Source organism: Myotis myotis, unplaced genomic scaffold (genome assembly GCF_014108235.1).
Source record: "Myotis myotis isolate mMyoMyo1 unplaced genomic scaffold, mMyoMyo1.p scaffold_m19_p_3, whole genome shotgun sequence".
Taxonomy (NCBI): Eukaryota; Metazoa; Chordata; class Mammalia; order Chiroptera; family Vespertilionidae; genus Myotis; species Myotis myotis.
In genome coordinates this window covers 160,481,725-160,507,361 of record NW_023416335.1, presented here as the reverse complement: position 1 = coordinate 160,507,361, position 25,637 = coordinate 160,481,725, and the positions used below count along the sequence as shown (strand labels likewise).

At 54.2% G+C, this 25,637-nt stretch overlaps 3 protein-coding genes across 4 annotated transcripts in view; all 3 read left to right on the top strand.

Moving 5' to 3' along the window:
• Positions 1-25,637, top strand: part of HOXC4 (homeobox C4) — a 59,363-nt gene that overhangs the window by 10,732 nt on the left and 22,994 nt on the right. The gene's annotated exons all lie outside the window — the stretch shown is intronic.
• Positions 3,565-7,056, top strand: HOXC8 (homeobox C8). The gene is made up of 2 exons (XM_036298614.1): positions 3,565-4,038; positions 5,391-7,056. The coding sequence occupies exons 1-2, from the start codon at positions 3,603-3,605 to the stop codon at positions 5,681-5,683; spliced, it is 729 nt and encodes a 242-aa protein (XP_036154507.1). The 5' UTR covers positions 3,565-3,602; the 3' UTR covers positions 5,684-7,056.
• Positions 10,969-24,631, top strand: HOXC6 (homeobox C6). 2 transcript variants are annotated; one of them, XM_036298616.1, is made up of 3 exons: positions 10,969-11,487; positions 22,371-22,716; positions 23,449-24,631. In XM_036298616.1, the coding sequence occupies exons 2-3, from the start codon at positions 22,563-22,565 to the stop codon at positions 23,754-23,756; spliced, it is 462 nt and encodes a 153-aa protein (XP_036154509.1). In that variant the 5' UTR covers positions 10,969-11,487; positions 22,371-22,562; the 3' UTR covers positions 23,757-24,631. The 2 variants fall into 2 exon arrangements, with proteins under 2 accessions (XP_036154509.1, XP_036154508.1); XM_036298615.1 differs by lacking the exon at positions 10,969-11,487 and having other exon boundaries at positions 19,571-22,716.

The following is a 25,637-nucleotide window of genomic DNA, read 5'->3' as shown; positions in this document are numbered from 1 at the left end:
AGCGGCGGAATAGGCGGTGCGGGACCAGCAGCAGGGTAAGAAGAGCCAGGAGTTCAGGGTGCAGCCTTGGGCAGGTGGTTGCGGGAGCTTCAGAGCCTGCGCCGGCGTGCGCGGAGGTGTTCCCAGCCCAGAAGTGCGCCTGAAGAGGGGAGGAGGAAGGATCGTGGCAGTGCCTTTGCATGGTGTCTCTTAATGCGGGAAGAGAAGGTTTCAAAAAGAGAGAATAGTGTGAGACCTTTGACAGGTTTGTCTCGAGAACTTATAAAACAAAGGAAAAGCGGTCCCGGGGGAACTCCCTTGCAGGGACCCTCCTTCCCCTTCCCCATTTGGAAACTCCTTCCTGCCACTTTTCACCTTAGGGCCAAGCCTGGGACCTGCTTGCTCCCTCCCTCGGCTTTTCCCCCAGCTGGACTGCATTGGAGAAAACGAACGCGAGGTGGCGCTGTTGTTCAATATTAGAGGCGGCGGCGGTGCCCCTGGCCGGCCTGGCCGCGCTGACATTTGAGGCCCGGCTCCTCGGAGCAGTGGCGACAAGGCCCCGCGCCCCGGTCCAGCCCGGCCCTACTGGCTGAGCAAATCAATCCTCTCACCTGCGAGGTGTAAATAAATCGTGAGCGGTGGCGGGAGATGGGCCCTGGCCCTGACAGCAGGTTCGCAAGGGAGGCGAGGGAGGGCGGGTGTCGAAAATAATCGCTTTGCGGAGGAGATAAGAACGAAGCAGGCAGCGCGTAATTAACACAAAAAGGCAGAATGACCCAGACAAACGAACATAAATCCGTGATACCTAGAAAGGCGGTGCAGGCCTCGAGGCGAGGGACAGAGACTCCCCCGCGAGGATGGCTGCTGGTGGTTCTTTATTTCCTGGCTCCCGAAGGGAAATCAACCAGTTACGCATAAAAGAAAAAAACACAATCAAATGAAAGAAAGGAAGAAAAGGCGAGGGACCCCCCAAAAGGGGAAACCAAGTCCGGCCAGGGTTTTCAGGATTGGTGAGCTCTCAGAGCCGGCGGCGGCGGTGGTGGTGGTGGTGGTGGTGGTGGTGGTGGTGGTGGCGGCGGCACACTCAGGACAGTCGCATTCCAAGACACAAAGACCCGGAAGAGTAGCTGTGTGGCAGGGATTTCGCTGGCCCATAAACTGTAACGATATCCCCTCCACCCTCTAAAAGATAAGGTGCAGGCTCCAGAAGGGACCCGACCCGGCCTGCGGAGCCTCCTCTTCCCAGGCAGGGAGGAGAAGTATTTATGACAGTCCCGGTGATCAGATGCTGGGAGCCAGAGTCCATCCGGATCCGCTCAGCACTGCAGAGCAGGCTCAGAGAAGGCAGGGCTGCAACCAAGGCTGGAGCATGCTCTCCCCTGTCGTGTCCTCCACTATCCTGGGCCCTAGGGAGACATGAGGCCCTGGCACAGCCTTCCTCTGACCCTCCCCTCCCGCTGCTCCAGGGTCTATGGTCTGGGCTTCACAGAGTCTGGGCAGCCCCGAACTCAGGTGGGGGTGGGTTTCTCTAAATTCAGAGGATAGAGGAAGCATCTCTTGCTTGGGCATCAGTGAATCTCCTTGGAGAATGTGGCTGAGGGTGGCCATTTCCCCAGAAATTATTTAAATAATAGAGGGGTGGGATGGGGAAGCTTGTTCTCTCAACACCATCCTCCCCTGCACTGCCATGCCTTCCTCCATACCCAGAGCTGGCTTCCAGATGGGGAAGAAAAAGATCTGGTTTCCTACGGCCTCCTTCCTCATCCAGGATGTGGGAGCCTCAGGATGTGGACGGAAAATAGGTAGCAAATTTGTTCATGATGCAAAGAGCTAACGCTGGGCGTGTATTTGTTAGGCATTGTTTTCCTCTGTGCCAGGGTGTGCATGTGTGTGCACAGTATCTGTGAAGTGACAGGGGTGCTTCAAGGCATGATAGTTTAGTGAGCGTGCATTTGATGTTTTTCAGGGTGGAAGGTAGCATATACAGTATCTGTATATCCCCAGTGTACCTCAGTGTTGCCCTGTGTGTAACAACCTCACACACTGTACGGGGAGAGGGCCAGAAAAATCATTCTTCCTCTTCTTCATTCGTATGCACACAGCACACATATCTACAGCTCTCTCACTTTCTCCCTTTTCTCTCTGTCTGTGTTCAGCCCACATAACTGCACGCACATATGGCCAGAAAGGGTGCTGATGAACTAAGGTTCTTTTATTCATTAGAATTAACTTGCATGTGCCCTGTCTTGGGGGTGGGAGAAACCGCCCAGAGAAAGTGTGGGTAAATATTTAAAGAGTGTCTGTTGACAGTTCTCATCCACATCCTGGCCTGGGCAGCCTGCCTGGGGAAATGGGGGGTGAGGTGAAGCCAAGGGATGTCCAGGGCGGGCTGGCATTTCTTATGATGGGGTCAGGGTATGTGGGGTCAGGGTATGTGGGGTCAGGGTATGTGGGGACAAGTGAGAGGCCTGCTCCAGTCTCCTCCAACCTTGATACAAGTAGCCTCCTGAGAAGAAACATCCTGAACCAACCCAGCCAGAAGCCAGAGATCCACCAGCTGCCCTCTCCTCTGTCCCCACAAGCAGCTTTGTACTCAGAACCCCCAGCCAAGCTCCTGGCCATTGCCTGGGCTTCCTGCCTCAGGCAGGAGCTGGCGTCTGAAGGGGCAGTGTGGCTGGGCTGGGTATATGCAGCGACCCCACCTCTTCTGTACCCAGAGCAGCAGCCAGAGAGCCTCAAGGACCCCGGAAGACAGGGCAGCCTCCCACCCAGGGGAGGGGCAAGAGGCATGGCGATGTCTGGTGCCTGGAGTGTTTGGGAATAGGATGTGCTTGTTCCTCTTCAAAGTCTCCAGACTTAAGGACCCCATAGGATTCCGCCTTTTGGTTCAGGGAACCTGCTCTCCCCTGCTGGTGTCCATCCCCTGGGGGCCTTATACCTGTTGAGGTAACCTGAGTTGACCTGCTGGCTCAGGTATCTCTCCCAGAGAGGAAGGGAAAGAGAAGAGGGGGGAGAGGCACCTTCAGATCTGACTGCGCACCTTGGAAAAACTGGCCCCAGCCATTAGCTTGGGCTGGCTACCCCCCCCCCCCCACACACACACACATACACCACACCCCCATCCCTCCCCCTTCCTCTCCTCCCTCCAGGTCCCCCCCAGCTCTGAACCCCTCAACCCCCCCACCATCCCTTCTCTCTCTCTCTCTCTCTCTCTCTCTCTCTCTCTCTCTCTCTCTCTCTCTCTCTCTCTCTCTCTCCTCTCTCGCCTGTCTTCATGTCGTGGATTGATGAACGCGAATCGCGTGTAAGCGCCGCCACCGCCGGGAGTCTGAGGAATTCGCCTGGGCTGTTAAAGGAAAGAGCTAAGTGAGGGAGCGCGAGCTCTACCTACCGACAGTGAAGAGAGCCGCCGCCGCCGCGCCCGCTGCCGCCGCCGCCGCCCGCCCAGCCCGGGAGCTGCGTGAGCCGGCCGGCCGGCCCGGCGCCCCACCCGCCCAGCCCGGCCCAGCCCCGGGGACCAGCCGGCCGGGGGTTCGCTCCCGGGGGGAGGGGAGTTTCGGGGGTACCGGGCGGGGGAGTCTCGAGCCAGAGGGGAGGGGGCGGCGGGTTTTCATGTGCCCAGCATGAGCTCCTACTTCGTCAACCCCCTGTTCTCCAAATACAAAGGCGGCGAGTCCCTGGAACCGGCCTATTACGACTGCCGGTTCCCCCAGAGCGTGGGCAGGAGCCATGCGCTGGTGTACGGGCCCGGCGGCTCGGCGCCCGGCTTCCAGCACGCCTCGCACCACGTCCAAGACTTCTTCCACCACGGCACCTCGGGCATCTCCAACTCGGGCTACCAGCAGAACCCGTGCTCGCTGAGCTGCCACGGAGACGCCTCCAAATTCTATGGCTACGAGGCGCTCCCCAGACAGTCCCTTTATGGGGCTCAGCAAGAGGCGAGCGTGGTGCAATATCCCGACTGTAAATCCTCCGCCAACACTAACAGTAGCGAAGGACAAGGCCACTTAAATCAAAACTCGTCTCCCAGCCTCATGTTTCCATGGATGAGACCCCACGGTGAGAAGCCTTTTCTCTTTCCCCCTCGGTCTCCCGCGCTCCGGGGTCTCCCCCTCCCTTGCCTCCTTTTTGTCTGTCCTGGCTTTCCCTCCTGGCTTTGGGGTCTCCCCGGCCCCACCTAGGTGCCTGAGTGGGTTTCTGGAGGTTGGGAGGTTCAGCTGGGGGTGAGGCACGGGGCTTGCCTGGGGTATTGGGGGGACTGGGGTGAAGGGGAAAAGGTGGTGTCTGGGTGCAAAGGGTTAAAAATCGTTTTCTCACCTCTGTTTGTCTGTCTGTCCGTCTCTCCCTCTTACCATCTCTAAGATCAAAGTTGGTGAGGTGGCTGGGAACGGGCCTGAGGACCCTGAGGTTATCAGCCTTTGGAGCAATCAGGGTCTCCATAAGGCACAGAGCCTTCATCCAGGACAGTGGGCAGGCTTTCCTGGGGTGAAGGGAGACCCCTGTCTCCCTCCCCTGTCTGGGCCAGAGGGTGGTAAGACCCCAAGAACAGGTGCTCTGGCTCTCTGGGGGCACCCCCTGCCTTCTGTCAGAGAGCTGGCCTTGGGGCCACTACCCCAACTTCGCTGTACAACATTGCAGAGAAGAGAGGAAGCCAGAGAGGAGAGAAGAATGCTCTCAAGGAGGGACCCTGCCGATTGGAGGGCTCTGAGGTCCTGGAGAGCCTAGCCAACCTACCCCCAGTCAAAGGCTAGTTGAATCTCCTGGAGACCCTAAGAGTGACGCAGGTCATGTGCCCCTCAAAGGGTGGCCCCTCCTGGCCCAATTTCGAAGTAAAAGGGGAAGCGAGAAAGCGACAAGTTCCAGCGGGGATGGCCCGTGATTTATTTGCTGGTCTCCAGTTAGCAATCAGGCCAAGCAGTGATACATTCCAGGAGATCAATTATTTTCCTTCCTGGCAAAGCCTTAGTCAGAGAGATTTGATGAGGAGACAGTGAGCAAAGCCCCTCTTCTTTACCCCCAGACCTTTTTCCTTTTTGGGGGGAAACAGACTGTCCCCAGCCCTGCTCGCCAAATGCCACTCTGCACTTGTAAACAAAGCTGCAAGGGCCCTTTTCCTGGGACTGCAGGCCCGGGAGTACCCTGCAGGGACCCCCACCCCCGCCCCTGCCATCCCCCAGGTTCCAGACAGACCCCCTTCCAGCCCCCACCTCACCCACTCCCAAGGTGAAGCAAACCAAAACAAGCTCCCAAACTTTCCTGCCCTTGCCTGCTCTCGCCCATCTGCCCTTGCCTGTTCTGCGGGAGGAAGGGGGACTGGGAGATCGGAAGGAGGACTTTAGGGGAGAAAGAATGGCAGGGGAAAGCCGAGCCCCAACCCAAACATAACAAGACTGGGGTTCTGTTCTGTCCAGCTCCCGGGCGGCGCAGCGGAAGGCAAACTTACAGCCGGTATCAGACCTTGGAACTAGAAAAGGAGTTTCTCTTTAATCCTTATTTGACACGAAAGCGCCGGATTGAAGTCTCTCACGCCCTGGGACTGACTGAGAGACAAGTGAAGATCTGGTTCCAAAACCGAAGGATGAAGTGGAAAAAGGAGAACAACAAGGATAAACTGCCCGGAGCCCGAGATGAGGAGAAGGTGGAGGAAGAAGGAAACGAGGAAGAGGAGAAAGAAGAGGAGGAAAAGGAAGAAAACAAGGACTAAGCAAAAAAGAGAGACCCCCACCCCACCCCTTTAGCAACTCCCTTGAAGTTTCGTTTTATGGTAGCGGATAAATTGAGAAGTTTACGACTGTCATTTGCTTTTATAGAGAATAGAATGACACTCACAACTCTAACTACCTGTCAGATACTTGCAGTTCTGGTTTTATTACCTTTGGACTTCCCCCATCTTTATTTGTTGGGGGGCTGGAGGGGGGAGACTGAGACACAGCGGAAAGTTCGGAGCCTCTGTCTCAGTCGTTGCCCCGACACACACACACTTGTCCCTACCCCCACCCCTCAGAGACCAGCCAGGATTGTAAGGTCTGAGACCTGCCCTCTTTGCCCCCTCTCGCCCCTTCTTGCCACACTCCCACCTCCCTGCTCCTTTGGTATTTATTTTAGAGGGGAGCCCCCCTTAAAATGAAGAAGACTCATGGCTTTGTGTTTATGCTAGGATTAGACTATTAGATTTACTTCTTTTCAAAGGAAAGAAGGAAGGAAGGAAAGGAAAAGGGGAAATGTTTAAAGAAATAAAAAGGTGATAGCAAGGAATATTCCTTCTCCCTTTCTGGGGCTCCCCTCCCCCCATTAGGAAGACCACCCCCAACCCCCACCCCCACCCTTTCCAGAGGGTAGACAGGAACCTGCAGTTGCTGAAAATCCTACCTAGTCATCCCATGGTCACTCAGGCCCATGCCTCCCTCCCCTTCGCTGTCTGATTTCTGTTGTTGGGCCTAGCTTCCTCTGAGCTGCATTAGTGTTAGTGCTCAGAAATCACCATAATCATGAAAACAATAATACTGATAATACTGATAATAATAATAATACTGATAATAATAATGCTGATATCTTTAACATACTACCTAAAGGGAACCTGCAATAATCTTGAAAAATAAAAAAGAGAAATTTTTAGAAATCCTAATATGGGAGAAAAAAAGAGAAAAATTTTAAAATGAAAAAAAAAAAAACCTCCAACGTATTTTATCACTACCTATAGAAAGAAATCCTGCTTTGAGAGTATTCGTAATGCGGTTTTGTTGTCGTTTGTTGCTGCTTATTTCACTAAGAAAACCCAACAACTGAGACTGCCTAGCTCGCCGGTCCTGTGCGCTTTTATTGTGCTTCTAACCCCAGTAGAGTAGAACTAAATTGCACTGAATGTATAGTTAACTCTGTCTTGAATTCTCTGTTTATGCAATGTGCTCGAAAGGAAAAAAAACGTTAAAAATATATCTATAATAATAATTTTTGGTCATTTGTCTTTACGTCCAGCTATGAATGTAGATTTTGTGTCCCGGCAGCCCTGTTCCTGGTCCAAGTACTTTGTATTGTATACGTGAGTCATAATAAAAATTTTAAAAAAGGAGAAAAATATGTGAATCTGGAATGACTTGTTTCTTTCTCCAAAACCCCCTCCCCATGACCTGCCCCTCTTCCCCTCCTCATCCTTTTTTCGTAACACTCTGGAAAAGGTCTCCTCCACTGACCTGGCTTTGGGGTGTGGGGGGTGGAGCTCATGTAGAGTTGAGAGGGCAAGCTGGGCTGGGAGGGCAGGTGAAAGGAGGGAGATGAAGAGGAGGAGGAAGAGCAGTATGCTCTTGGGAAAACCTTGGCTCCAAACAAAGTGGGTTTCTGGATGCCAGGATCCCAATGGGGAGAAAGCATCTCCCCACTTATCCACCTTACTCCTCCTCAGCCCTGGGCTGGGACCAGACAAAGAATCTGCCCCCATGCCCTTCCCAAAGCTAGGCTTTTTATTTCCAGGGCTGGGGCTGAGGAGGAGGCATTGAGGTTCTTTCTGATCGCCACATGCCCCTCATGGCCAACCCTGGGCGGCCAGCACCCACCACTAGAACAGTGAACAGGATGGGGAAAATATGAGGCTCAAGGCAGCCTGGAGGACTTGGCCGGAAGATGCCTAAGCATGAGGAAGCTTAAGCCTGGGGGGACAGTGAAAAGAAGGGGAAAGTGAGTGAGCTGGTACACCAAGCAGAGTGGGTCCACATTCTGAAATTCAAATTCAGTCAGCACAGAGCCATCACTCACTTAACCCACCTGCTCCTACTCCAGCCTCTGCTCTAGTTGTTTCACGCCCAGTCCAGGCTTCACCTTGGCATTTGGGCAGCCTGCCCTGCCCTGCCCTGCCCTCATAGTGCAGGCCATTGGCCTGGGGAGAAGGGACAGGCCTGCTGAGTGCACAGTCCCTCCTCTCCAGCCACAGTAGGGTAAGGAGAGTCTTCATTGGACTCCACATTCTCCAAAATAAAGGGTCAAAGGCTAAGGGACTCAGGGGGGCAAAGCGGTCTCTCACTCTTCCCTGGGGTGGGGTGGGGGGGTGTCTTAGAGAAATCTGTTTATGCCAGTAAGATTCTGGTCAAATAATACCAAATTCCAGAGATACAAGTCATCTGACTCAGTCAGGAGAGGGGGAAAGGGGAGGGGATGAGATCTTCTGTTCTTAAAAACCAGATCCCCAAAGACTGAAATATTTTGAAGCCAGTTCTCTCTCTCTCTCTTCCTCCCTTCCTCTCTCTCTCTCTCTCAATGATTTTCCCAGACTTAGGCCCAGGCCAACTCTTGCTTTGTGTAATTCCACCCCGTCTGTGTCCTGGCTCCCACGCAAAGTGGTCCTGAAAATAGGATTGAGTCGGGGATCGTGGATAGGGAACTACTGCAGCCTGAGAGGGTGCGGATTGAAAGCCCATGCTGGGGGCAGCCGGGAACAGCTTTGAGCGGCTCTGGGGGAAATCATTCGGAACCTGGGGTCCCTACGGAGGGCTACAGAGCCGGCCAGGTAACCCGGTTTGCTGCGCGAGACACCGCTATCCGCCAGGACAGCCCTGAAAGACAGCCTTGAGCTCCCACCTCAGGCCTTCCCACCCGCGCGCATCCTCTCCAGACTCGGGGGGCTGGCGGAGGGCTGTTTCATTTTTAACTGTGGAATTATGAAGGCTATTACTAAAGACCGCTGGTCCAGGAGCTGAGTGGGTTGAACCCTGCACTAAGTGGCTCAGAAGGCTCTCACCTCGTTTTCCCCAAACGTCCCATTCATCCCTGGCCCAGCTCGGCAATGCCCGTGGCCCCAGCCCGGCGTCGCAGGGCGGGGTGCAGATGGAGCGGGTGTCGCTAGAGACGTGGGCCAGACCTCGAGAGCGCCAGCCGCCCCCTCTTGCAGCACCCACTCCCCCACCCCTTCTGCCCGCCGCCTCCGTTTTCTCGTTTGGAGAGAAGAGGAGGTAAAACCCGTTTTATGGGGGAATTTAATTGTGAGCAGGATGCGCTCTTTTTAGAAGCGCGTCTCCCTAACGCTCCCGCCGTCCCATTACGGGAATGGGGACCATTCGGCTGCGGCAGTTAGAACTCTCTCCCATTCTTTACTTTTTTATTAGCCAATCAAAGTGGCTTCCGAAAGCGATTTGTGATTTGTGAAAAATAGTATCTTTCAAAATGCTGAGTTGAAGCATCTCCCTCATTTTGCCTTGAATTTATTATTCTAATCTCAACCGTAGAGACGGGATAATGCAGCTATTAAGTTGGGGGGCAAATTCGTTTCTCTGGATTTAAAAAAATTCCTCATCACGTTCGCTCTCTCTCCCACTTCATCGCTGAAGCCAGGGGAGGTGCGGGCCTACAGGGAATGGGGAAGGAGGGAGGTGAGGCGGGTGCTGAAGGTCCTACACGGCTCCCTGGACCCCTGGACGGAGAGTGGATTGGCCCCTCCATCCTCATCTTTTCCCAATGAGCTGCCCCAGCGGCTGGAGAAGTTCCCCCGCCCCAATTAGAGCGAACTCCGGACAGGTTGTGTCACAGACTAGAAGTAAAATTTCCGGCGAGCTGCCCGCAGGGCTGGCCCTTTCTCCCTGTGGCCCATTGTGAAAAGCTGGGCCAGCGCTTCCTTGTTGTAATTTTTAACTACCTGTTATAAAATTTATGGGTGGGTTTGTAAAAGAAACGAGGTCCCTGCATCCGGCGGAGGGAACTGCTTCACTTCTGTGGGGGAAGCGTGGGGAGGGGATGAGGGACCCCTGTTGGTTGGGGTAGGGCACCCAGCCCTGGGAGTCCCCACGCTAACTCGCTAACTCCGTGTGGGTCCAAGGGGAGAGCTTGGGGCCTTCAAATCTCCAGCTGTGGGAAGAGTGATGGGGCGATGACTGATGGGCAACTAGTCTCTATGGGGACTTTCTTCTGAGCCCCCACATTGGACACATCGCCAGAATTTGGGGTCTGGAGAAGGGTGGGGGTGCCTCGGTGCTCAGAATTTAGTGGCGAAGGTGGACTTTAGGGAGGGATGAGGTTCTTTATTCAATGCCTCCAAGGTGTGTCTCAGCTGCCAGAACGCGCGGGGAATTTTTCTGAAAAAGGCAGGCGGGTGTGGGCTACCAGACAAGACAGAAAGGGCTTCAAACTGCCTTGCACCTAAAGGAAAGAGAAGTAGGAACCAAGATCTTGGGCCTTCATTTTATTTTTAATTCCGAAAATATTGGGAGTAGCTGCCATCTCAACCTTGGAATTGAGAAGACTGGACAATAGGGGTGGTCTTGGGGGGAAATGTATTTTCTCTGAAAAAGGAACCTGGGGATGAGAGGTGCTTTGAGGGTTCTAGAAGCGGCTCCCAATTCTCACCCCCTCCTGCTGTCTCTGCAGGACTGCCCAGGGCCAGTCTAAGCGCTCTGGACTCTGCAGACACGTCAGTTCAGGCCTGCCCCTCCCGTTCCTGTCTGGGGTGCAGTGGGGGGCTGCCCAGACACCCCATTGGGAGGTATGTTGTTCACTTACCAGGAAAAAAAAGGCAGGGGTAAGGAGCATCCCTTGTCAGACCCTTCACCCTGCCAGCCCTCACTGCCCCAATGTCACAAACCTTTGCAAAGCTTCGGTTCCCCCAGAACCAACCTTAATAACCAATTTATTAAGGAAAATATTTAAAATTCGGCATGGCACAGGGAGGCAGCCGACTCAGCGCCAGAACTCTTCCTTGCCTCCTCTCGCATCCCCCTCGCCCTTCCTGCGCCCGACCGACCGGAGCGCGGGCCCTGGGGGCGCGGGCGGTGGGTGGGGTGCGGTGGGAGTCGGGGGCTGCTCCCTCTCGGAGAGAATTGGGTAAACATGGCGACCGCGGCGCCCATTTGCACACGCTACACAAATGCATCGCATTCCCGGTTGTTTGCAGAAAATTTACAGCTGAGTAATAAAAGTTTACGATCGACTCACAAGTTGGATTGGCCACAAGAAGTCATGTGGATTCCATCCATGAACGTGAACTTTTTATTGTGGTTTGTCCGTTCGGAGCGCTCCTCAGAACAGTCCTCCCCGTAAGAGCCTAACCATTGCCAGGGAAACCTGCGCTGGGCGCTCCCTTCATTAGCAGTCTTTTTTTTATTAATCTGATTAATAATTATTTTCTCCCCCCCCCATTTAATTTTTTCCCTCCCAGGTGGAGTCGCCGGAAGCTGGGGGCACCTGGGGAGGGGGGAGGGGAAGAGGCAGGAGCGGGGGGCACCTCTCTCCCCTCCGGACCGCGGCCCCCCAGGGGAGGAGGACTGCGGCGCGGGAGTTGAGGCCGGAGCTGCAGATGCCTCCCCGCCCCTCCCCGCGGCGCTCCCGCCTGCCCCCTTCTTGCAACTCCCCTTAATTTTATTTGGCTTTTTGGTTACTAGGATTATTTTTTTTATTTTAAAATTTATATAAAGTATATATGAGTGTGTGGAGCAGAGACAGGCTCGGCAGCGGCACAGAATGAGGAAAGACGAGAAGGGGAGAGAGAGGGAGAGGGAGAGAGAGGGAGAGGGAGAGTGACAGCAGCGACCGGTAAGTGTTTCCTTATTGGTTCAAATATGTAACTAATGGTCCGTGGCTGGGTGGCGGTTTCAAGATAAGGACGCAGCGACGGGTCTCGGGCAGAGAGGAGCGGGGGTGCGAGGGGGTGGGCGCGTGGGCCACTGTGGGGAGGAGATGTGTGTGTGTGGGGGGGGGATTGGGTTAAACTGGAATATTAGGTAGTCGAGGGGGGGGGAGTGTTGTCCTGATGTCACTGTGCGCCGAAGTTGGGGGTGAGGGGTGCGGCGGGAGGCTGCGCCCGCGGGGCTCAAGGCCGGGTCTAGTGCGCCGCCCGCCGCCCGCCGGCGCTCACCGCGTCCTTACCTGTTATTTGGATTTGCGGCCTCTGGGCTAATGGGACCGGGACTGAGGGGGCCCAGAGGCGCCAACTCCAGGGCGGAGGAGAGGACCTGTAGGCTGCGGCCGGCGCCCCCCAACCCCCAAACAAACTTTGCAGCGCCCCTCCCCGCGGCGCAGCCCCCTCCCTCCCGGAGAGCGTGGCTGCCCCGGCTCGCACATGCGCAGTGCGGGCGCAGGGCCGGGCCGCGGAGCAGGAAGAGCGCGCCGCCGGGCGGGCGGCGGGGCCTGTTAATTGGCAATTAGGGGGGAGGCTGGTGGCGGGTGAGCGTCAGCGGAGGGGAGAGCGTCTGCGCACCCCCAGCTCCCACTCCCATTCGAGCAGCTGGAAAGAGGGGAGGTGCCCAGCACTGCGGGCGGGTGGGTGGGGGTGGGGGACTCGTGCTCCTCCAGCGCGGGGAGCAAAGGGGCCTATTTGCCTTCTCTCCCCCGGAGGGCGTCCCCCACCCCCAAAGCGGCCACCCCACCCAGGATCCATGCTGGACAGCGTCACCCACCTCGGCCCGGCTGCTCTGGGCGAGGAGCGGCCCTGTCTGGGCGGACGTGGGCACTGGGGAGGCCCCAGCCTGGGTGGACAGCCCAGGCCTCGCCGGCTGGCGGGCCTCCGGGGTGAGTGGAGGCAGTGAGGCTCCAGGCGTGGCCGGCTCCCGGGGTAGGGACGTCAGCATCGGGCGGCCCGGAGGGTTTGGGGCGCCCGGGCTCTCCCTAATAATTGGTGCTAATGGCGTGTTGTATAGTCCTAACCCGACACATATGGTTTCATAACACAGTGGCTTAATTTCTTCCAAATGTACGTGGCCCTGGATGTGTTGCAATTTGATATATGACCCGCCCTGCTCCCTGGCCCGGGTCCGAGGCGGCCGCTATATGTGTGAGCTTCTGTTTATAAAGGGCGACGCGCGCGCAAACGCCTGCACGCCCAGGCGGACACACCCCAGAGCGGGGAGCGGGGGCGCGTGCTTCTCGGGAGGCCTGGCGTCTGGGGGCCAGACTCACCTTCAGTCCGAGTCAGGAGCGCCGCCCCCCCCCCCCCCAGGGGCCCGACCGGCCTCCATCAGCCCGCGTGGGGGAGGGGATCGCTCCTCGATTTCCTGTTTAAACCCTGACCCGTCGCCTGGGGGAAGGGGGGGAGGGGGGAGAGAACCTGTTTTTATCAAATTCTTAAAAATATAGTTCGACTGCATTCAAATCAGACCCCTTGGGCTCGAGTTGACGGTGAATCTTCCCTCCCCTCCCCCCACAATCCCCTTCCCTTCCTCTCCTGCCCCCCCAAAATTCCCCTTTCGCAGACGACATAAAGGCCTCTGAGGTATTCTCCCGGGGGAAGAAATGGCATTTTCTCTCCCCCTTCCCTCCACCCCCCCAATAGGACTGTGTGTCGGCAGAGGCGCCTGCCGAGGGGCTAATTTCGCGTTCCTTGTTTACGATCGAGGAAAGCGCTCGGCTCTCCCCAAATGGGCCCAGCCCGCCGCCTGCTCCGGCTGCCGCGCGCTCTCCCGCCGCTCCGGCGCGGCCCGGGGCTGCCTCCGGGAGCCAGGCCGCGGCCACCGGGATCCCGAGTCTGTGAGACCTGAAAAGGGCAAGGGGAGGCCAGTGGGCCCGTGGAGGGGCCCCCGGAGGCCTGAAAATGGGAGCTTTTCTCCTGTCGTAATGTGGGAACCCGCCGACCGGTGAGGCCTCTATTTCTCTCTTTCGCCTGCATTTTATCTGCCCCCGCCCCTGCAGATGGTCATGCTCTCTGGGGGCGGGGGGGGGGGGGGCACAAGAGTCTCCTTTGTTTGTCCCTGGGGAAAGGGTTTCTGAAGAAGGCCACTGGGGCCATGGGGATATGAGAGGGTCCCTTCCCTTTGGAGGGGTGGGCCTGGGCAAGGCGGGGTATTTCTCTAGGCGACAGGGTGGATCTAACAGAATGTGCTGTTGGTGAGCTTGCAGGGTGTTAGGGTTCCGGGTGGTCGGTTAATAGCACCATCCTGAGATGTCCTTGTATCATATTTGTATCAATTGATTTTCTGTCTCTTCCTGACGAGGGTCCTATAGGCATCCAAGCCCTTCATCCCTAGACTCCGGATGAGACAGAGGATGCAAAGCAAGTACAGCCGTAGGGACGGGCCTTGGTTTTCCAGTTTTCTAGTCTGGCCAGGGGATAAAGCCGGCCCCAAACGCCAGCCCCTTCCTTCCCTCCTTACTTTCGATTTTCATTCCTTTTCTTCTTCCCCTCTCTGGCGCTCAAACAGAAGCACAAGAGGGGCTACCCGTGGCAACTCTCAACCACCCTGCAAATCCCCTGTAGACGTGGTCCTCAGTGCAGGAAAGTACTCAGGGTGATTATCTAATAATAGCTTGGGCTGCTGAGAATAGAATCTGGCTCAAGGACTCTGCACACCAAGGGCTCGGGGCTGGGCAGAGGCACGGAACCTGTGTGTTAGCGCTTGGCAATGCTAACACAAGCCCCCAGTATTTAGCTCTGAGTCCACTCTTTGGGCACTTCAGGCCTGCCCCTCACAGGCTTTGTCAGCCCTGGCATGGGCTGTATTTCATGCACCAGTTCCTAGCTAGGAAGAAATGGGCAGAGCAAACCCTTTCTCTCCCTGGTTTGACAGTTGTGATTCCCCATGAAGAATTCGACCTTGTTTGGAGAAGGCGGCCTTGTTGGGTTGGCTGTTGTGTTCTAAAACCAGCCTTGGTAGCTTTATACACATTTATACAGGCTCAAATGTACAGACTCAGACTTTTGAATGAATATATACAGACTCATATTTCCTCATTGGTTAATTGTATATTACCATGCCTATATTCGCTCAAACACCGTTTTATGTGCATGCAAAATTTTATGAGCCCTCACTAGGTGGGCATGGGCTCGAGGAGACACTGGGTGCACCAAGAAGGCTCTCTGTGTGTGCTCTGTTGAAATGTGTACAATGTGTACGTGTACGTGCTGCAATTGAAGTATGCGGGTTCCGATCAACAACAGATACTACAAAGGCTTTCTCAGACCTTAATACGTTTGCTGTCCCAGCAGCTGGGCTGGGGAAATACTGATCTCTTCTGCTTTCTCTCTACACCTCCCACCCTGCCCCTGAACTTCCCCAACTCAGAGACTGTTTTACTAGGGGAACCCAGCTGTGTTGAAAGTGAATTTTGTGGGAAAATCTTCTGTGGGGTATGTGGACCTTGCTTGGAGCAATGGGCTACTAGGCCCTCATGCTTAAAGCCTTGCTGGGGCGGTGAAGTTGGTACGGTGGTCTCTGGGTAGTGGCCTGGGGCAGCTGTGGGCTAGGGTACTGGAGAGGCCTGCCAGAATGGGTAGGAGTGTGGTGAACATCTATCCTCTAGCCTTGCTCACTGTGTCCGTTTACCCGGTCCCAAGATTTGCCTGCGTCCGTTGTCTGTGGGACAGATTAGGGGTTCTCTAAGTTCCCAAAATACCCAGATCTGGTTACTAATGGGACTTTGTTTTAATCCAGTCTGCTACATAAGCTAGGAGAAGGCTGATGGGGCAATGCCAGAGGGTCTGGCCCCCTGTGGGCCTGGAGCATTGAGTGTGGGCCAGCGCAGGCAATTAACCAGCCTCCTTTCCTAGCCTTTCTCCCTAATGGGGCCACGAAAAGACAGAGCAAGGGGGAAATAGAAATGTCCTTAAAAGAAAAAAACTCATAAAAGAAAGTAAGGACAGGAGAGGGGCTGGCGGCATTTTCCTCTACTCCTAGGCGATCAGGTTCCTACCAAGACTCTCCTGTCCAAACATGCTATGGTGCGGAGGCTTGCAGCTTCCTTCCACGTTCTCTCCGTTGGCACCAACGGCGGCCTTGGGTTTTCAGGCCTTGGGCACCCCTGGGTGCCGGTGTGACATTACCCCCAAATTGTGCCCCTCTCCTGGCCCATGGCCTCTGCCACGGCGGCGGCGGTGCAGCTGCCCCTGTTTATTGTGTCTGTGAGGAGTTGTTTACTTGTTTTGTCTGCTGCCACCCTGCGTCTGAAACCCGCCAAACCAGCAAACTCACCCAGGAGAACAAAGTGCAGTGCTATCCTGACTCCCTCCCCTTTCCAGCACCCCGCTCCAGCCCTTACAGCTCTTACCTCCTCCCTCCCTCTCTCTTTCTGAAGGGAGGAAGCAGAAATCGTTCTAAAATAGGGCAGCTGTTTATAGGGTTGGGGGAATTATGGGGACACCATAAACCTTCAGTGTCCTGGTGGTAGAGAGACTTTGAGCAGCCCTCCCCTTGCCTCCAGCTTTTCTTCCTTCCCCCTGGCAACTGCCTGGTTAAGGTGGCCACAGTCATTGAGAAAGTTGAGCCCCCCTCACCCCTCTCCCCCATTCCTTTTTGCAGGAGTTTTCCCTGAGACACAGGTTGTTGGGTTTTAAATCAGGGTAATGTTGGCAGATTCGTAAAGCTAGATAAAGCATGTTGCTCACCCTCCCTTCTCCTCAGCCCCCCAAAATAGCAGTGAATTTAAGCAAATCCTACAAAATTAAATTGCCCCTTCGCTAAAGATCCTATAAATTTCCAATCCCGCCAGGTGTAGAGTCAGAGAGGCGGCTCGGTTTGCCTCTAATTTTGCTCCTGGCTATCAAACCTAAAAGAGTATCATTGAAGTAAGTAATATTCTCCTTTCTGAAATTAATTCCCCCCTCCCCATCTCTCTCCCTCTTTTTGCCAGCACAGATTAAATGGTTCTTTCAAATCTGCAAACAATAAAGGATAAAATTATTTATAGGGAAATGAGGACTATGTTTCATTGTTGGCTTATTGTTCCAGAACATAAAAACATTTTATTTTCAAGTGGGAGAACTTACACAAGGGGAAGAAGGGGGAAAGGAAAACCAAGTGAGGGGAAGCAGGGCACCCCCACACAAAGCTCCCGTTATATATAACTTTTATGACATTTACAATTTCCTCATGACAACTCACTGTGACGTCATAAATGCCATGTTCTTGAATTTTATAATTCTCATAACCCTCCAAAATCGGCCTAAGCAGTATTTGCTCAGTGTGGAGGGATAGAAGAGAAGCCAGGAGGTCAGGAATCCTTTGGCCTCATTCTGGGGGCCAAAAATATTCTGAATATTTTGGATTTTCATTTTTCCTCCTGGACCAAGCAAACCACTTGCTTTGCCTCCCTGAAATGCCCCTCAGGATCAGAGCTCCGTCCCTTTCTTGAAGGCTCTCTTTGTGCCCCCTCCTCAGCTCATATCAGCTGCTTGGGAGAGAGCTGGGACGATTGGGGGCCAGGCCACAAAAGCCAGAAATGATTTCTTCCAGAGGGAACCCACAAGGGCCTCAGACTGAGTATGATGGGACAGATATACTTGAGACCTATTTTATTTTTTAACCTTCAGCCAGAGAAGTGAATTGAGAAGCCAAACAAACGCCGATGTGGGAGTTGATGCTTGCTGATGGTAGCAGCATTAAGTGGAGTGGTAGTAATGAAAGGTCAGGCAGAAATCTGGAAAGAGAGAGGGAGGAGAGAAAATATGATGTGAGTTAGCAGAGCCCCTCCATGTACCTTTCTTCTCTGTTTAATGACACATAAAACAAAAGCAGCTTGGGCAGCCTCTAAACCTCTTAACTCGAAAGAGGAGTCACCAGCCCAGGCCTCCGAGGTGTTTGAGGCAGTTCTCAGGCACTTGACATGCCCCATCTGGCCTCTTCCTTCTCCCCCCTTCCCTGTGGACCCCCAATTTTATTCAGCTGGCCAGCTGGGGCCATGTCCCTTTATAATATCAGCACCCCCTGATGGAATCCATTTCCGGGTTGGGTGTGTCAAATTTCACCTTTCTCCAAGTGTCTCCCTGCCTGAACTTTGAAAGGAGAAGGAGCATATTTGGGAATGCAGTGTGTATATGGGGAGGTATGTACTCAGACAACTTCTCCCACATATCTGTGAGAAACTGGGGGCCCCTAGAGTGAGCTATTCTTTGATGTCTCCAAGCAGACCCAGTTCCCTGCGTTCAGGTTCTTTGGTGGTGGACTGAGAGATTCTGCAATCCTTTTATTCTGGATTCTGTGGAGATCAAAGGAGTTCATGCACAAAACACTGGGCATTTGGAGTAGGATTTAAAATTTTTTTTAAAAAATACAAAAGCTAATCATAGACCAGTCGGGGCCAAGTGAATAGTCAGTTGCTTTAGAACAGCAAAGTCTTAACCAAACAGTGCGATTGTGAAGTGAGCTGAACAAGTCCTGAAACTCAGCTTTCTCTGCAAGAGGGATTTCAGCCCTTGCCCAGTGGCACAAAAGGGGCCGGTGGGGCAACAGCTCCTTCCAGCTCTGGAAATTAAGAATTGGCGGGTGGGTCAGGCAGCTGCGGTGGCTTCCAGGCAGCTAAACACCAGCCCAGCCGAGGCCGAGGCCGAGCGCTGAGTACTGCGGCTCCAGTGTTGGGTCCCTGAGCAACCTTCGGAGGCGCCGAGCTGTGGCTGGTGGCGCAGGCAGCCAGGAAAGGAGTGTGTGTATCTGTATGCGAGACTGAGTGGGTCACAGACATCCACACGCAGACTTGGGGGATCTAGGGAGAGAGGAAAAAACGGGCAGAACACAAACTAGCAGGACCTCTGGAAAAGACTGCTCCCAAATAAAAATTTTAGATCTCATCCCTCTCACTTCAGATACCCTTCCCTAAGAAATTAATATATTTCCCAGAGCAGAATGGAAAGCAAAGGCAAGCAAGGTGAGGCCTGACTACGAATCCCTTCTCTTCTCGGCCAGAGCCCAGTTCCACCCACCCTTTTCCCCCTTCAGAGGCACACAGGCCCCCAGGCCCTGGCCTGGAGCAGGGTGAGGCTCCGGGTAGGAGTGCTTGACTAGCCTTGGGAAACCCTCAAGTGCCCAGCTTCCAATTAGACCCTTAGCCTTGGGGACTCCTGACCAGGGACTGCCCCCCACTCAGGCTCAGGGCATGCCTGCAGTAAGTTTCTCTCCTATAATTAGTGCTTGTGAAAAGCATGTGTTTTGGATTGGGGAGGGGGCTGGAGCAGCAAGCGGCAACTTTCCCCCTTTATTCCTGTCCTGTGTTGTTTGAATTCTGTTTTTGAATCCACTAATTACAGCTGCCAAAGCAAAAATCTGCTCTTGCTGCCAAACCCCCTCGGAATGCCTGATTTCCGAGGCCGAAAGGGCAGAGCAACTCTGAGACCTGCGGGCCTGATGGGGGGTGTTCTCTGATTCTCCAGGCTTGTTTTATAGAAACAAAGAACAAGTTATCCCTCCCTTCCTAGGACTTGTGCATATTTACAGAGCTCAACTGCAGTTTTAATAAAACATCTGTTCTTGCTTCTGTTGATGAGTTTCCATAATTGTTTTCAGACAAATTTAACAGGAAAATAGAAATATATTTAGAAAAACCCAAGTCCCAGCTTTCTCCCCATAGACAGTCGTTCTTTTGCCAAAAAAAAGAGAAAGAAATTAACATAAAATGAGAAGAGGAAAATGTAATCCAATGGAGGGAAGATCGGGCTCATCTGACCTGCTCTCCCCCCTTGGAGCGAATCCTTCCAGCAAATTTCAGCTGCATAATTAAAGATCTAACTGAAAGAAGGAAGCTTCTTTCCTCAGGAACGGAAGGAGAGGGGGTAGAATGTGGTGGAAATTAATTTTGCTGAAAGTCTTTAAGCTTTGGGGAAATTATTTGTGTTTCTGCTTCCCCTTCTCTCCCCCTCCCAACATTTCTGCCCCCCCCCCCCCCAGCAGCTGGTTTCTGTTCATTATAAATCCGAGAGACCTTTCAGTCTCTGCCCTCTGTTTAGGGACGTAATAAAACACTTAACTTTCCGGGGCTGAGATTTTCCTCAGGTCGTCCGTCCCCCCCACTGCCCTTAGGCCCAAAGGAGACTCTCCCCAACTTTGGGGCCCCTTTCCCCTCTAGACTTGGTTTAGTAGGGGCTCAAGGAAACTCAGGCATCCTTGCTGAAGAGCTGCAGTACGTGTTTCCCCAGAAGCCCTTTCTTTCTTTCAAGGACCTTCCTTCCCCCACCCACCCATAAAAGAGATTTAAAAATACATAGAAAATCAACACTCATTGAAAGCAAAACTTCATTAAGATGTCCTATCTTCCATCATTCAATTTGTTGTACATTGCAACAATTTAATATCTTGCAGGAAATATCACTGACATGATTTATCCCTCTAGCAATCTCTTTCTGAAATGGGGGGGTGGAATTTACTCTTTCTTTGGCCTGTTCTACGTGTTACACCACTACCCTTAGGGCAGAAATGAGTCTGGGAACTCTGAGAGCGGCTACTCCTGTCCAGGGGTGCACTGACTTGTTCCTTAGCTCAGCCCCCTGGGTCTCCCCGCCCCTATTTCTCTCTCTCTCTCTCCCTTTTGCCCTCCAGGGGGCCTGGAGCCCCAGCCAGCTGTTGGAAACCTCTGTTCAGGCATGCCATGAATTGGAGGACAACTGGATTCTAGAGGGGATAGCAATTCACGCTAGTGTCTGTGTTTGTGAACCTGTCACGTCACCCCAAAATGAGACGATTCATCTAAAAATTTCTTCTTAATTTAAGAACCCTCCTCTACCCTTTCACCTTCATCTCCGTGGGGAGAGGAAAGTATGGTCCAAGAGGAAGAACCTTTGTAATTAAGGGGTCTTTCCCCTACCCTTCTAAATAACAGCAAATTCCCTTCTCTGAAGGACTGAGCCTGTATTTTCAAAAGCCAACACAAATTATTTGGCAGGAAGACTCTTCAACCCGGTAAGGAGCTTCATGTATTAACTAACATGTTGTCGCCACCAGCTCCTGCACACTGTCTGCTTTTGGGTTCAAAAACTTTATCCCCCCACCCCAGCGACACTCCAGGGAAACCTTAACGTTACAGAAGATGAATAAACGAGTTTTTTTCCCAGCATAGTGCCGTTTATGGCTTTATTGCTACCCATTGATTACTCCGCTTTGTTACACAGAAGGAAAAGATCATAAAATCTGGCGACATCCGGGTCCTTGTTATAGCCAGTCCTCCCCCCCCAAAAAAATGATGAGGGGAAAATATGAGCTTCCATTGCTCTCTTCACTTGCCCACCACCCCTTTTTTGTCAACTCAAAGTCGTTTTAGCCTATGTCAGCATAGCAAATTAAGTTTGGATTAATCAGGAGTAAAACCCCATCTGCACACCTTCCGCTGCTTCAGTTCACCCACTGCGGCTCCCTCAGACTCAGACTCAGCTGCCTTTTCCTAACCTTCTCTTCCTTTTTCTCAGCCTCAAGGTGGAAAGAAAGGGGGGGGTAGGGGCTGCTGAGAGGCTGGGCCCCACCAGGTATGGCTGACCCTCATGTGAGAGCTCCCCAGGAGCACTTTGCTGGAATCTCTAAGCCCCAGAGCTCAGGTCCAAGGGTGCCTCCCTTAGCAGGGTAGAGAGCCCAGAGGGGGCAGGGGGCTTCTGACGTGTGCAAGGGCTTGAGCTTGCAAGATGCTAAATGTCCATCAGAGCTCCACCAGCCTTCTCTTTCTGGCTGGATCTTACGTGAATTACCCCACCGGCCCTCAATGGCTCCAAATCATAAATTCTCACCAACATAAACAGGAGTTGATGTGTCTAGAAAGACTCTGAGTTCTTTCTCCTTCTTTTCGCTCTCTCTCTTTCACCTTTTGCTTCTTTCCCTCCCTTTCCTATAGTATTTTTATACATTCTCCCTTTTAGGCAAAAATGCTGCCAGAGTTTCCCCCAAAAGGGGGTGCTGAGGAAGAGGCAGAGGGAGCTGGGGAGGAGGAAAGCAGTTGCCTGGCCCCTCTGCCCACCTCAGATCTGCCACTACCCTGAAGTCTCTCCCTTACCCCTTGAGACCTACTTGCTCCCCTCATGCCCCCTACATCCAAGACTCTCAGCCACACCCTCCTTCCTCTGAGCATCATGTTTATGAATTTCTTCTTACTCTTGATTTAAAAAATTATTGGGGAAAAAAATGCTGGTTTGGTGATGAGGAATCACTTCGTGGAATATAAAACCAGGATTTCCTGTAGGATTTCTGGGGACCCCCCCTGAGCTGAGAGGGAGCCCCTCCCATGGAGAAATCAAGATGTAATTTTAGAAGAGAGCAGATATAAATGATGAAATCGGATTGAAAATACAGAGATTCCCCAGCCTGGCTCTGGCCACTGCACAGCAAAGTTAGCTGGGGCTGAGCGAGTGCAGCTCTCCTTCCCTGGGCCCCAAGGCCCTGCTCACGGACATTCACCCTTCCTTCACCTCCACATCAGCTCCCTTACGTGTATATATATTTTAAAAATCCAAGTCTTACTTTCAAAGCACACACTTAGTCTCAACTAGGGAATCAACAGAAGCAGAAGCGATTTTTTTCCCCCTTCTTGACATCTGGCTTGCGATTGGCTGGAAGGGGGTCAGCTGACTTTGTCATTTTGTCTGTCCTGGATTGGAGCCGTCCCTATAACCATCTAGTTCCGAGTACAAACTGGAGACAGAAATAAATATTAAAGAAATCATAGCCCGACCAGGTAAAGGCAAAGGGATGAATTCCTACTTCACTAACCCTTCCTTATCCTGCCACCTCGCCGGCGGCCAGGACGTCCTCCCCAACGTCGCCCTCAATTCCACCGCCTATGATCCAGTGAGGCATTTCTCGACGTATGGAGCGGCTGTTGCCCAGAACCGGATCTACTCGACTCCCTTTTATTCGCCACAGGAGAATGTCGTGTTCAGTTCCAGCCGGGGGCCGTATGACTATGGATCTAATTCCTTTTACCAGGAGAAAGACATGCTCTCAAACTGCAGACAAAACACCTTAGGACATAACACACAGACCTCAATCGCTCAGGATTTTAGTTCTGAGCAGGGCAGGACTGCGCCCCAGGACCAGAAAGCCAGTATCCAGATTTACCCCTGGATGCAGCGAATGAATTCGCACAGTGGTGAGTTTTACAGCTCCGAGATATAAATTAAATAAACTGAACTGGCTTTATGACCGGCTTCCCTAGAAGAACGGGCGGAGAGAGTTTTTTATGGCCCCATAAAAACAATCACGCTCGTCTCCTCGCCGACGCCGAGACAGGGCCCCCTCTTCTGCCCCCTCTGCTCGCCTCCCGCTTGCTCGCAGGGGCCTGGCCCCCTCGGCCCCTGACTGATTAGAGGGCTCCAAGGCGAGCTGGGGAGGGGGGGGGGCGCGGCAGAAACAGGGCAGGGAGTGAGGGGAGGAGGCAGGGGTGGGGGAACCCCCAAAGTCGAGTCAGTCTGAGGAGCAGGGAGGGGGAAAGGAGGGGACAGAAAGTCGGGGGAGAAGTTTGCAAGGAGCTAGGGTGCTTGGGGAGGTGGGGGAGTTCAGTCGTTGAGAAATAGGGCCCTCATCCCCAGGGTTGAGGATTTTTCAAAATCCAGCATTTAGATTTACAGCTTTCTGGCTGGTTTTTGCCCCCTGCCCTGCCACCATTCTGTGGGACACACACCCACCACCCTACAGGGTGGGGGGACTGAAGTTGGGATCCTGGCTGTACCCCGAGTGGGGGTGGGGCAGGGCGAGTGGGAGCAGGCTGCAGGGGCCCTGAGCTGCTGGCCCAGTTGGGAGGGCCAGGACTGGACTGGGCTAAATTGTCTGCGGAGGGCGCCTCGCTGATTGTGTTTAGTGTGTTTTGTGCCTGGATCTCCAGGGGTTGGCTACGGAGCGGACCGGAGGCGCGGCCGCCAGATCTACTCGCGGTACCAGACCCTGGAACTGGAGAAGGAATTTCACTTCAACCGCTACCTAACGCGGCGCCGGCGCATCGAGATCGCCAACGCGCTCTGCCTGACCGAGCGACAGATCAAAATCTGGTTCCAGAACCGCCGGATGAAGTGGAAAAAGGAATCTAATCTCACGTCCACGCTCTCAGGGGGCGGCGGAGGGGCCGCGGCCGACAGCCTGGGCGGAAAAGAGGAGAAGCGGGAAGAGACAGAGGAGGAGAAGCAGAAAGAGTGACCGGGACTGTCCCTCCCCCCTCCTCCTCCTTCGCCCCCAGCGCCCCCTGACCACACGCTCTGTATTTATCGCTGGCACAACTGGTGTGTCTTGGCACCCTAAGGAGCATTAGGGAGTCAGATATGGACCTGAAAGTAAACTCTGGACCCCCGCCCTCACCGCACAAACTCTCTCACTGCGCGCCGCCGCCTCTTCCTCCTCCTCCTCCTTCTCCTCCTCCTCGCTCCCTCGCTAGCTCGCTCCCGGCTTGTCTGCAGGCCCCTTCCCCCGCCCAGGCCTTGGGGGCTCTGTCCCTGAACCTCGCTTCAGACGCCCCTGTTCTCCCTCGAAGGAGGACTTGGCCTCCCACCCCCTCGGCGCCCCCTCCCGCCCCTGCGCATAGAGCCGGCTCCCGGGCCCGGGGCCTCCACTCCGGGGCCTTAGGGCCCGGCCTGGCGGCGGGGAGGGCGGGAGGCCCAAGGAGGGCGCGTCTTGGCCCCACAGACACCCCCAGGGCCTCCCCGCAGCCCCTGCCCGGCCCCTCTGCCCCAGCAAATGCCCAGCCCAGGCGAATTGTATTTAAAGAATCCTGGGGGTCATTATGGCATATTACAAACTGTGACCGTTTCTGTGTGAATATTTTTAGCTGTATTTGTGGTCTCTGTATTTATATTTATGTTTAGCACCGTCCGTGTTCCTATCCCATCTTAAAAAGGAAAAAAAAAAGAGAGGGAAAATTACAAAAAGAGAAAAAAAGTGAATGACGTTTGTTTAGCCAGTAGGAGAAAAAAAAATAATAAATTTAAAAAAATCCCCTCGTGTTACCCTCCTGTATAAATCCGACCTCTGGATCCGTCCCCGAATATTTAATAAAACTGATATTATTTTTAAAAGTTTACATCGGGGTTTCTGTGACTTCGCTCGCCCGCCGTGCCTTGGGGTGAAAGTTGGGGCCGCTCCCGGAGCCCCGCGCCCGCTGCAGCCTGCGAGCCCCCAGCCTCTGCATCGCCTGGCCGGGCGGGCGCCAGCCTGGCCGCCCCTCCGCCGGGCTGGGAGGCCTCTCCTGGGCTCCCTACGCGAAGCAACACACTCACCCCGCAGAAAAAGCTGCTTGGGATTTTGATGGGGGTCAGGGAGACGCCGGGGCTGGTCGGCTTGGTCTCCAGCCCCACGCAGGCCTTCTTCCTGCCTGTGATAGTCTGGGGTCGGTCTTCTGAACCACAAGCCTCCCCCCCACCCCCCAAACCCAGAAAAGCAGCACGATCCAGGGCACCAGGGCTCCCCCGCCCACTCTCGGGGTGAGGAGGGGGCGCTCTGCGAGCAGCCCCCTGCCCGCGCCAGGCCGATGGTTGCGAAACCTGGCGGAGGCGGAGAGAGGAGGGGAAACGAAGACAGCGGGATTTGAGCCCTTCGCCCGGACTGAGCGATTCAAGGACATCTCGAGCAAGAACGCCTGGAAACTGAGCTCTCGCCTGCTCTGGGACTCCTGACGTGGCTGGGACAAAATTCCCTCTTCCTCACAGCCCCAGCCCAGTCTGGTTCCTCACTCTTTCTTCCCCCCTCAAACTCCGCGGGCGAGGAGCGCAGCTAGGCCTTAGCCTTTCCCCAGCTCAGGCCTTCTCTCCCTAAGCCCAGCCAGAGAAACCCGAGTGGACCTAGAGGGCGAGGTAGTGAGGGGGTCTCCCAGAGAGAAAAAAAATCCGTCAGAGTTTTCCAGACTTTCCAGATCCCCGCCAGCGCCCCCTCCAGCGCCTCCGCCTGCAAGTGGGGGCGGGGGGGGGGGGGGGGACGGGGACGGGAGGGACGCTTCTCCTGGCAGGGGCGGGGATTTCCTGGGGAGAGGCAGGCAGGAAAGAATAAGACTTGGAGCTTGGGGAGGGGGGTCGGAAAGGGGCCGAATGG